Source organism: Hypomesus transpacificus, chromosome 22 (assembly GCF_021917145.1).
Source record: "Hypomesus transpacificus isolate Combined female chromosome 22, fHypTra1, whole genome shotgun sequence".
Lineage (NCBI taxonomy): Eukaryota > Metazoa > Chordata > Actinopteri > Osmeriformes > Osmeridae > Hypomesus > Hypomesus transpacificus.
In genome coordinates, this window is record NC_061081.1 from 970507 (window position 1) to 982133 (window position 11627).

The 11627-nt window shown below is 50.9% G+C and overlaps 1 protein-coding gene across 1 annotated transcript in view; it reads right to left on the reverse strand.

The window, feature by feature from the left end:
• LOC124484328 (lipopolysaccharide-responsive and beige-like anchor protein) overlaps positions 1 to 11627 on the reverse strand; it is a 135438-nt gene that overhangs the window by 61993 nt on the left and 61818 nt on the right. Inside the window, 6 exon segments of the mRNA XM_047045212.1 lie at positions 6100 to 6161; positions 7011 to 7047; positions 7049 to 7145; positions 7704 to 7735; positions 7737 to 7798; positions 9804 to 9982. Coding sequence (XP_046901168.1) covers positions 6100 to 6161; positions 7011 to 7047; positions 7049 to 7145; positions 7704 to 7735; positions 7737 to 7798; positions 9804 to 9982 — 469 coding nt within the window.

Below are 11627 nucleotides of genomic sequence, written 5' to 3' on the forward strand. Positions count from 1 at the left end.
ATATCTTGAAACAAGATGATGCCCCCATGTAAAAACAGTCCTGTCTGGTGCACGTCACGGAGCCCTGAGCCAACTCACAGTCAAAACAGTCAAGAGGGCAAATTAAAATCTGCTCAATTTTAAGAGGGCACCCCCATGGTCCCTAGACCCTCCCCCCTTTCCTCCACGTCCCCAGCTAGGCCTAACTTCCTGTCCATGTAGAGTGCGTGCCCCCTATCCCCCCCCATGCATAGCTTGCGTCAGCAGGGAGTCTGCAGAATTAAGTGGCGGTTGGTGTTTCTCTGTTTTCTCTGTTCCTCGCAGGAGAGTGTCTTTCAAAGAGGCTGATGTTGCTGTCTGCCTCCCTCCTGTGTCGGGGGCGGGGAGGGGGAGGGGGGAACTAACACTTGGACTGCACTGATCTTGAACCTGGCGTGTGTTTGGCTACGCGGCGGGGTGTCCACCCCGACAGAGAAGCGAGCGTTTGGCCTGCATTCCTCACGGCGTTCTTTCACCTTCCTCTCCTCCTTCCCCTTCCTGTCACCCTATGCCTAGAAGACTTGGGCACAATAAAAGTCACAGTACTCTAATTGGGCCAAATAAAAGTCACAAGACACTAACTAAGTTCACCTTCAGTAACAACCAACCCAAAAGAACCAGAAACATCTAGGAGCAAAGGAGTTTAAGGAGAAGGTTGGTGAGCCACAAGGTTTCCCAGAGTGATGGTATTGATCCTGTAACCAAGGCGACGTGGTCCCTAGTGGGGCGGGGGTTAAACTCCCCGGGCCCTGACGCTTGCTATTTTAAAGGTCAAGGGTTGCCAAGTGCTCTCAGTGAAGGTGTGGAGGGTGGAGTACATGGAGAGAGACAGAGAGAGAGAGAGAGAGAGAGAGAGAGAGAGAGAGAGAGAGAGAGAGAGAGAGAGAGAGAGAGAGCGAGCGAGAAAGAGCGAGAGAGAGAGAGAGAGAGAGAGAGAGAGAGAGAGAGAGAGAGGGTGTCAATCTATTAAACAGGTTAGAGTGCAGAGAGAAGGGGTCTACAACATATTTGCACCTAAGAGTTGCATTAACCGTGGGTTAGGGATTATTCAGCGTTGCGGTGTTGGAAGCTGTTTAAAGTCGTGTTAGGATCAAGGTAGTGTACTCGGGCCACAAAGATTAAATAAATACATCAATACCATTGATCCCCTTCAGATGGATTGGACAATGCAACTATTGCTAGTACAGTGTTACCAATACACTAGTTTTGCAAGACCTACACATCTTGAAATACATTTTTAAATGGTACCTGTATCTGGATGTAACCCTCAAGTAAAAATGTAGGAGTTGAACTGTCTGGCTTCATTGCTAATGTCAGAGTTTTTCCAGCTCTTTTTCCTTGTCTCAAAGTAAATATTATCTGTAAAAAAAATCTAAATCTAATAATATTCTATATATTTGCAGTACGTGCGTACAGGACTGTGCCACATTCACCATCTCATAGCCACTTCAACCCCAACACTCTCTGTCTCTCTCTCTCTGTCTCTCTCTCTGTCTCTCTCTCTGTATCTCTCTCTGTCTCTCTCTCTGTCTGTTTCTCTCTCTGTCTGTTTCTCTCTCTGTCTCTTTCTCTGTCTCTGTCTCTCTCTCTGTCTCTCTCTCTGTCTCTCTCTCTGTCTCTCTCTCTGTCTCTCTCTCTGTGTCTGTCTCTCTCTCTGTCTCTCTCTCTCTCTCTCTCTCTCTCTTTTTCTGTCTGCATGCAGGATACTTGTTTTCAGATAAATGGCATGAGAATGGATGATGCTGGACAATAATGGCTGATATACAGGACACCAAACGCCGCTGTAGCTGGATTGATGTGACAGACGAGTAATTGGGGCCGGGGTGGGGGGGGGGGGGGGTCTCCAATAGTAGACTGTCCGTCGCCCCAACGAGGCAATCTCTCAGAGTCGAGCGGGCGCTCCAAACCCCACGCAAACAAACTTCCTTGAGATGACTGGGTCCTTTTAAAGCCGACTGCCTTTTCTTTGTTGACGCGGTTGTTGTTTTATGGTTGTTTCGATGCATTGTTTATTCACGAGCTGGCTTTCGAGGGGAGGAGATCCATCGTCGACAGGACGGCGGCCGCTGAAGACGAGTGGGTAGGGTTGTTGCCAGCTAGAAGAAGCCCGTCAGAGCGAATTAGGGACAAAGGGAGCTACGCTCTTTCCTTGGCGGACTGAAGAACAGACAATGAGTGTTGCCCTCCCAGAGAGGAGGGTAGTAGGCAGAGCCAGCTCTATAAGGCTACACTCAACCACCCAGTGAGGAGGGTAGTAGGCAGAGCCAGCTCTATAAGGCTACACTCAACCACCCAGTGAGGAGGGTAGTAGGCAGAGCCAGCTCTATAAGGCTACACTCAACCACCCAGTGAGGAGGGTAGTAGGCAGAGCCAGCTCTATAAGGCTACACTCAACCACCCAGTGAGGAGGGTAGTAGGCAGAGCCAGCTCTATAAGGCTACACTCAACCACCCAGTGAGGAGGGTAGTAGGCAGAGCCAGCTCTATAAGGCTACACTCAACCACCCAGTGAGGAGGGTAGTAGGCAGAGCCAGCTCTATAAGGCTACACTCAACCACCCAGAGAGGAGGGTAGTAGGCAGAGCCAGCTCTATAAGGCTACACTCAACCACCCAGTGAGGAGGGTAGTAGGCAGAGCCAGCTCTATAAGGCTACACTCAACCACCCAGTGAGGAGGGTAGTAGGCAGAGCCAGCTCTATAAGGCTACACTCAACCACCCAGTGAGGAGGGTAGTAGGCAGAGCCAGCTCTATAAGGCTACACTCAACCACCCAGTGAGGAGGGTAGTAGGCAGAGCCAGCTCTATAAGGCTACACTCAACCACCCAGTGAGGAGGGTAGTAGGCAGAGCCAGCTCTATAAGGCTACACTCTACCAGAGAGGATGACGTGACCCTCAGCTCATCCACATATCTGCTTCTCTCCAGTCAAAAATGACATGGAAGGATATGAAATCTGCCTTTAATCACTTCTATCTTATTTTAGTTTTTCAATAATATTGCTTGCTCTCTCTCTGTGTGTGTCGAGTGACACAGTGGTTTGTACTACCACTGGTTATCTTCCCAAAAACAAGACTTCAAATCCAAACAAGCATCTCCTACCCAGACATGCGTCCAGTCCAAGACAGATGAATCTGACGCTGCACTGTTGGGACCTAGGCCCATCCCTCTACAGTGGACGTGTTTGGATCAATAAAACCGCAAAGTAAGCGCCAAGCAATACACCCCCCAGCAGTTCATGGCCCTGGTCCGGAATTGATCTTTAATTGGGACCCGAAGTGGCGTTCTTTACAAAGGGCCTCCAATCAAATCCTATCAAACGCTGCTTTACTATCTGCTCTCGTAGCCGAGCAGAAGTTCCATGGAAGCAGCATCTTTCATGTGTCGGGGGGGGGGGGGGGGGAGTGATTAAAAACTCCTCTGTGTCCCCCCTCCCTCCACCATGGGCTCTTGACCTTTGAACCCCGGTCCACTCCATCCTGACCCCTCAGGAAATTAATTACAAATTTTCAGAGATGCTGTCGCCTCACAAGGAGAAAAAAATGAGAATAGAAAGAAGAAGAAGAGAAAAAAAATCAATCAAAATCTTCTCAATCTCTCTCCCTCCTGAGTTTGAGTGCCGGTACAGGTCAGCAAGATGGCTGCCAGGCTGCTTCCTGTGGGCCTGTTGAGCATTTCCTCTGCAGGAGGACCTGCCGGCCACGCTAAATAACATCATCAATCACAGGACAGCCTTTTCTATCTCTCATTTCAGGATGGAGAGGGGTGGGGGGGGGAAATCACGCACACAAATCTCACACATCAAAACAGAAGTAATGATGACACACCCTCCGACACTGTCTGGCTGGAATATAATCAGAGGTAAGACACTCTATCCCCCCATGGAAGGTATTTCAGACACCCATGCCCCCCCCCCCTCCTTCCTACCTCTCAGCACAACAATAAAATGACATTTGCATTTGGGTGTACGAGAATTTCATTGGATGATTTATAGAAGCAATCAATGCCACAATGGCCGTCCCCACTATTCTTTTTGAGAGAGGAAGAAATAACGAGAGAGGGAGGGAGGTAGGAGAGAGAGAGGGAGGGAGAGAGAGAGAGGTAGGGAGGGAGGGAGGAGAGAGAGGGAAGGAGAGAGAGAGAGAGGTAGGGAGGGAGGGAGGAGAGATAGGGAAGGAGGTAGGAGAGAGAGAGAGAGGTAGGAGAGAGAGAGAGAGAGAGAGAGAGAGAGGGAGGGAGGAGAGAGAGGGAAGGAGAGAGAGAGAGAGAGAGAGAGATAGGGAAGGAGGGAAGGAAGGAAAGAGAGAGGAAGGGAAGCCTCTGTGCTATACAGGGTTGAGGGGGGGGGGGGGGGTGTGGGGGGGCAGAAGCGGACAGAGCTCCAATCGGCAGATTCTGCCTTTGATTAGATTAGCATTAAACAACGCTGTGACAGATATGACAAATAGGTGCATTAGAGTGTGTCATTTATTCTCTCTCTGGACGCTGGGGTTCACTACTCTCACCCCCTCACCCCACCCATCCCCCCCATCACCCCCCTGTGCCCCACTGGCCCAAATCTATGCAGGGCCTGGTGACACCAGAACGATGCGTAATCTCACTGTATTACCTTTTTTTCAGCGAGCAAGTGAAGTGAGTGATGAGAAGTAAATGGGATGGAGGGAGGAGAGAGGAGGGAGGGAGGACGAGGGGAGGGGAGAGGAGTAGAAAAAGATGAGGGAGGGAGGACGAGGGGAGGGGGAGGAGGAGGAGGAGGGAGAGGAAAGGAAAGGAAAAGGAGGGAGGGATGGAGGGAGGGAGAAAGAGGAAGGGGGAAAGGGGAGGAGAAGTAGGGAGGGGAGGGAGGGAGGGGAGAGAGGATGGAGAAAGAGAGGGAGGGAGGGAGGGAGGGAGGGAGAAAGAGAGAGAGGGAGAGAGAGAGGGAGGAAGAAAGAGAGGGATGGAGGGAGAAAGAGAGGGAGGGAAGGAAAAAGAGAGAGAGAGGGAGGGGAAATGAGAGCATTCCCCCCATCCGTTTCTTTTGAAAATAAAACTGATAAAAAAGCGCAGTGCGTTGGTGTGAGAGGTGTCATTAATCAGTTGTGTTTTCCCATATGTGGTTTTCTTTTCCCTTTTTTTCGTTTCGGGTGCCAGAAGTACTTTAAATAGCATTGTGCTTCAAACTAACAAACAAAGCCAATGTATGGCTATGGAATTTCATTACTGCATGTGTATTGTACTGCAAGTGAGTGAGTGTATGCATGCATGCATGAAAATACACATGTGTATGTCAGCATGTATATATATATATATATATATATATATATATATATATATATATATATATATATATATATATATATATATATATATGGTTCACTGTGTTTGTGTGTGTGAGTGTGTGTCCACTAGAATACAAGGGTGAGCGGCATGTCCACAAACTCATCTCAATCCCCTCTGCTTATCATCACTGACCGAGCGACTTGGCCCATCGACATCTTGGGCCATTGATCTGACTGCATGGCTACGACCTGCTCACCTGCTCATCTGCATTTGTGAAGACTGTGGGCGCTTCGCAAAATAAACTTGGCAACAAAAACTTAAAACAAGGCCTGGCTAATCGATGCAGAGGAGCATCAATTGGACATTATCCCTCCTCATCGGTGGGTCCTTTCCTGGGGTGGGAGGGAGGGCACGGGGTTAAAGGTCAGGGGTCAGGCCACGGGTCGGAACCCTTGACCTGGCGGGCCAATATCGGCGTCATTAAAGATGCCCTTTAGCTCTCTCTCTTTCTCTGTCTCTCTCTCTCACCCCAGGTCTTCTGCAAGCTTGGGATGGGGGGAGCGTGAAAGCGGAGGTGTGGAATGGGAGATAAGACAGTTTGATGGCCCTGCCCATCACCTCTATACTTGTCTGGATTTACTGCAGTCAAGGTGGGGACGATAACTGGGGTGGAGAGAAAGAGACCGAGGGAAGAAGAAAGAGAGGGAGAGAAATGGAGACCCAGATGGAAGGACAGAGAGGGAGAGAGAGAGATGGAGCCAGACGGGGAGGGAGGGAGGGAGCAGGAGATGGAGAGATAGAGAGCCAGACTTCACCTAACACACCTGAGAGCAGAGCAGCATCACCAGCTCCACCACCGAACTGCTGGCCTTCATACACACCAGACCTGGAGAGAGATGGAGGAAGAGAGGGAGGGAGATGGAGGGAGAGAGGGAGATGGAGGGAGAGAGAGAGGGAGATGGAGGGAGAGAGGAAGGGGGGGAGAGACACTTTCATATTCACACTTCCATTAAGAGACAAAAAACATGCACACAAACTAACCCTGCACCATCTGCGGAGCACCAGATAGTATTGATGTGCCTAATGAGTAGACATGATGTTACTGTAAACTAATACATATTTGGGCCTTGTATTACAGGCTCAGACGTGGCCAGCATATGTCTCATTGATCCGTAATGGCCAACCTTTGGGAGGGGGGGGGTCGGAGAGGGCCAGGGGAGTGGGGACACTGACCTCTGCTTTCTTGGTTTCTTTCTGCACACACACACTCTTAAGCTCATAGCCTCACCCCCTCCCCTGCCTCCTTGCCCCCCCCCCCCCCCCCCTAAGCTATCAATCAACTTTCCATTTTGTTTGGTGGCAGGCAGACATCCCAAACACTCCTATTAGTGGCCCGGCCCCTGACCCCAGCCCCCCCCACCTCCACCCGTCAGCCCCCCCCCCCCCCCCCCCCCCCCCCCCCCCCCATGTTGTAAAACACACCATGTTTCAACCCAGAACCCAGCGACGATCATTCGAAAAGAAGAAAACACACACACAAAGATATACTGGATATGTACTCTTGCTGCTTTTACAGCTTCTGATAGGAACCAACCAAATAACCTTAATAAAGATGAACTGAACAGAGTACATGTGCATGTCCGTACACCTAACCCTGTGTGTGTGCACATACAAGGACAAGAGCGTGTGGGCATGTTTAAACCATGTGTGTGTGTGTGTGTGTGGGAGTACTCACTGGTGCCCTCGATGAGCAGCTCCTGGCCGTGACTCCCCCAGCAGGGTGCGGGAGAGGAACGGGGCAAAGTCCACGAAGATCTCCCTGAGCAGGGGTGCTGCCTTCTCCAGAGCGTGCTCCAGCCTGTCTGAGATACTAACACACACACACACACACGCTGATACACACACGCAAAACATGGACCACGGCTGTTTGTATGCTGCAAGTCTATGTGTGCCTATGAGGGCAGAACATGCGTGCGAATGAAAGCTTTAGGGATCTGGGTTTGATGAGCTGAATAGGGTCGGTAGAGGGGTTTGAATCTGCTGTAACTGAAGAACAACACATTGGCGGACAGAGGAGGAGCGTGTGCTGGGAGCAGCAGAGGACGCAGGGCACACAGTCAGCAGGACCAGACAGCAGGACCAGACGTAATGAACACATCACACATGACCCCAGACGGACGGACGAGTGAAGAGGTGAGGGAGAGCAGAGGTGCCGCCAAGTGCTGATTCCGCAGGCCTTTGTGTGTGTGTGTGTGCGCGCGCGCGCATGTCCGAGACAGAGACAAACGTGTGTGTATGAAAAAGAGAGCATACACACATTGGTGTGTGTGTGTAAAAATATGTGTCCGAGAAAGAGTCAAAAATTGTACATCGCGCGTATTAGAGAGAGGGGCACGTGTGTGTGTGTGTTCGGCGTAAGATGAATCACCTCATATTGGGGGCTGCGTCCCGGGTCATGGGGGGAGAGTGGGGGGACAGATGGCAGGTTGGTGCTGCTGGCTGAGGCAGGCCCTCCGGCTGCTGCTGGTGGGGATGGGGGGAGGAGAGAGAGGTGGAGAGAGGAGAGAGAGAGGTAGAGAGGTGGAGAGAGAGAGAGAGAGAGAGAGAGAGAGGAGAGAGAGAGCGAGAGGAGAGAGAGAGAGAGAGAGAGAGAGAGAGATGGAGAGAGAGAGAGAGAGAGAGGTGGAGAGAGAGGTGGAGAGAGAGATAGAGAGAGAGAGAGAGGTGGAGAGAGAGGTGGAGAGAGAGATAGAGAGAGAGAGAGAGAGAGAGAGAGAGAGAGAGAGAGAGAGAGAGAGAGAGGTAGAGAGAGAGAGAGAGGTAAAGAGAGGTGGAGAGAGAGGTAGACAGAGGTAGAGAGAGAGTTAGACAGAGGTAAAGAGAGGTAGAGAGAGAGAGGTAGAGAGAAGTGGAGAGAGAGAGGGGGGGGGGGGCGAGAGAAAAAAAGAGAGCTTCATAACTAGTCTGGACACAGGACAGGACACAGAACACCACACACTTGCGCGCACACACACACACTCACGCGCCACAAACGACCAGCCGCCGCGCGCAGCGCGTACAGAGATACATTTACGGTGCTGAAGGACAGCGTATAAGCCACATAAATCTGCAGCCCTGACGGTCCTTGTATGAAATAATACAGTGGTCTCCATTCTAATGGTGTGGAGAGGTGGGATTTATGGTCCTGGAGGACAAGTGTGGAATAAGTGTAGTGTAATTTGATGTGGAGATAGCGGGTGATGTAGTCTGCTGGTCATCTGTCTTCCTGCTGGCTCTGCTCCTCCTGCAGGGGGGTGGAGGAGGTCAGGGGACTGCATGGATCCCAATTAAGGCTCCCCCTTAAATAAAGTATGCTTTACTTAGTGCTACTGGAAATCCTTGTTTTTGTGCTTCTGTCATAAATCTGCATGTATGAAGTGAATTCATGAGCTGAGCTGATTTTGAAAGAAACTTACACACACACTACAAATGTAGAAAATATGTATATATATTTTTTACTGTATTAAAGCATTTACTGACTTTAGCAGAAGGACTTTCTTCTCTCTAATGACACAATATGACTTTGAGGTGCTTTACGACAGCCTTGTGGAAACAGAGACACACAAGGTACAAAGTATGTGTGATTGATCTAGCCGTAAATTTGGATTTCACAGTTTGCCCGTAAATGACATAATGCCCCAGTAGAATATGGAGGGGATTCCACTGGTGTTTGGCCTGGCTCTGGCCCTGCAGACAAGACAGTCTCCAACGAGGGATAACTCTTAGGGCCTGACAGGCCTGTGTGTGTGTGTGTGTGTGTGTGTGTGTGTGTGTGTGTGTGGCTCTAAGCAGGGCCATGTGGGCCTGCTGCTGAGAGGCCCCTGCTGAACCTGAAGTACCTCCTTCAAACACAGAGGAGTAAATGAACTGATCTCTCTATTAGTCCACCCACCGCACCCTGGCAGGCACGCACACACACACACACACACACACACACGCTCTTCAGAGACCCTGCTGAATATTCACTAACCCCTGTGTTTACACACAGTACACACATTCCTCAAGTGCGCGCACACATAAATACACACACAATAAAACCACTCTCTGATACCACACGACATGCAGAATCTCCCAAAACACACAAACCCTTCTTTCAACTGTCCCCGCTCCCCCTCCCTTAAACACACACACACACATAGTCTCTCGCCCTCTGAATGAGCTGCCTCTGTCCCCCACACTAGGGATGACAGAACTTGAAAGGGAGTGTACACAGAGCTGGTGGCCCCTGTGTTTGCACACTGTCACCACCGCCCAGAGGACACGCTCCCTCCATCCCCGTCCCCTCCCTCCCCGTCCCCCTCCCTCCCCGTCCCCTCCCTCCCCGTCCCCTCCCTCCCCGTCCCCTCCCTCCAGGCTTGAGCACAGCGTCTGGAGCATAGCGTCTGGAGCACAGCGTCTGGAGCACAGCAGGAACCCACCCCTGTGTTGTGTGTGTGTGACTGTGTGTGTGTGTGTGTGTGAGAGCGTTCTGTGGAAGTTCTAGACTCACCGGCTGCTGCCTCAGCGGCAGAGCTCTGGGAGGCTTCGCCAGTGGATACCACGGCAACGTCGTTGACTGGCGTCCCTGCAGAGGCGGAGGCAGCGGTGGCTGATGGGATAGGAGTGGCGGCGACGGAGGAGCCCGGAGACGGGGTTCCACCCACCTTCTTGGGCGCCACGACGACACTTCTGAAAACAGAAAGAGCAAGATGGTTTGATGAGTCGTGGGCGACGATTAAAATGCAAACAAAATATAGTCCTGAAACAAACAACATTTTGCACAATTGTCAGGTTGTTATCTATGTACTTCACACCAATATTATAAAAGGTTTCTGTGAAAAAATACAAGCACAGGCCAAACTCCATATCAGCCGTGGTCCAGACAGAAGCAGCGTGACACAGGAGCCCTCTTAGACTGGAGGAGTGATTAGGGCCCATTTCCCAGACAGAGAACATCCTGTAATGGACGCATCCATCTTCCCTCCAATCGATGGCCTCCCTGCAGCAGTCAGTCAAGCCCGACCGACATGGTGATTTATGAGCCCGGTGTTGGGTAACCAGATCCATCGCTTTTATGACCACGTTCACGGACACCCCGCTCCCGGTCTCCACGCCGTGATGCTGCCGTACTGGTCGGCCCACGACACGGAGGGATAGCTCTCGCCGCCAGCTCCACTGATGCCAGCAGACGGATTTTTGAGTCGTCGTTGACTAAACCATCAAATTGGCACGTGTGTACTGAACATACAGTGCTGTACCTTGGAGTTTCTACCTGAAGACATGGTGTCCGTAAGCGAGGGCTAGCATGCTAAGACCTGAGCTATGTATATGAACTGTGGTTGAGCTGAGCTCTCCCTCTGCAGAACGTGAGGACCAGAGGCCAGTGGTGTGGACAGGGGGGGGGGGGCTGTGGTACAGTAGGTCGGTAGACAGACGGGGGAGCTGGGACGGGGGAACAGAGTCTGGATAAACCTGTCAGATGAAGCTGAGGGCTTGACAGACCACTGGCCGTATCAAAGAGAGTCTGGACCTGCTTATCAGTGCTGACACAGGGAGAGCACGGCCCTAATCACTACCCACTGCTGCACACACACTCTCACACACACACTCAAAACATACTCCATTCTCTGAACTCCCTGTGTATGCATGTGTGTGTGTGTGTGTGTGTGTGTGTGTGTGTGTGTGTGTGTGTGTGAGAGAGAGAGAAGATAGAGGGGTCTGGTTGAGACACAGAGCTGGCCGGGGTATCAAAGGCTTTGGGCTGATTTAAGGCAGCAGAGGAGACATGTTAGAGAGAGAGAGAAGTTACTTTTGGATGCTAAAGACTGGCCGCTTGTGACCCCGTGGTGATCTATGGGTACCGTGTGCTACTGGGTAATGTGGCTGCACCAACACACATACACTTTTTGGGAATGACATGAATTGTTTCTCAAATGAATTGAGTGTGTCCTCTTAGAATACAGCTTAGGTTAACATATCTCTCCACCTCTCTCTTCACGGTTAAAAAGCTCAAAATGTCATCATGCTCAAGATCATTGCTCTTTTTTCCCCTCAGTGACCTGCCATTCCCTGCTACTACTACAGTATCTGATAGGCACCTCAGTCAGCCTGGCTGTGTTAGAATGTGCTTTAGAAAGAACATTTACTTACTTACTTCCTAGTATGCATCTCATTTCCACGAGTCCCAAATGATCAATGGGGTTCGAATGAGTCGTGTTAAGCTTTCAGTGTTAACGTTTCTACCTTTCAGGCCGTGCTCATAGAGGAAGCAGTCCCTGCGTCCCAGAACACCCACAGCGGCGTGTTATCTAGGGCAGCCTCTCGGGCCAGACCC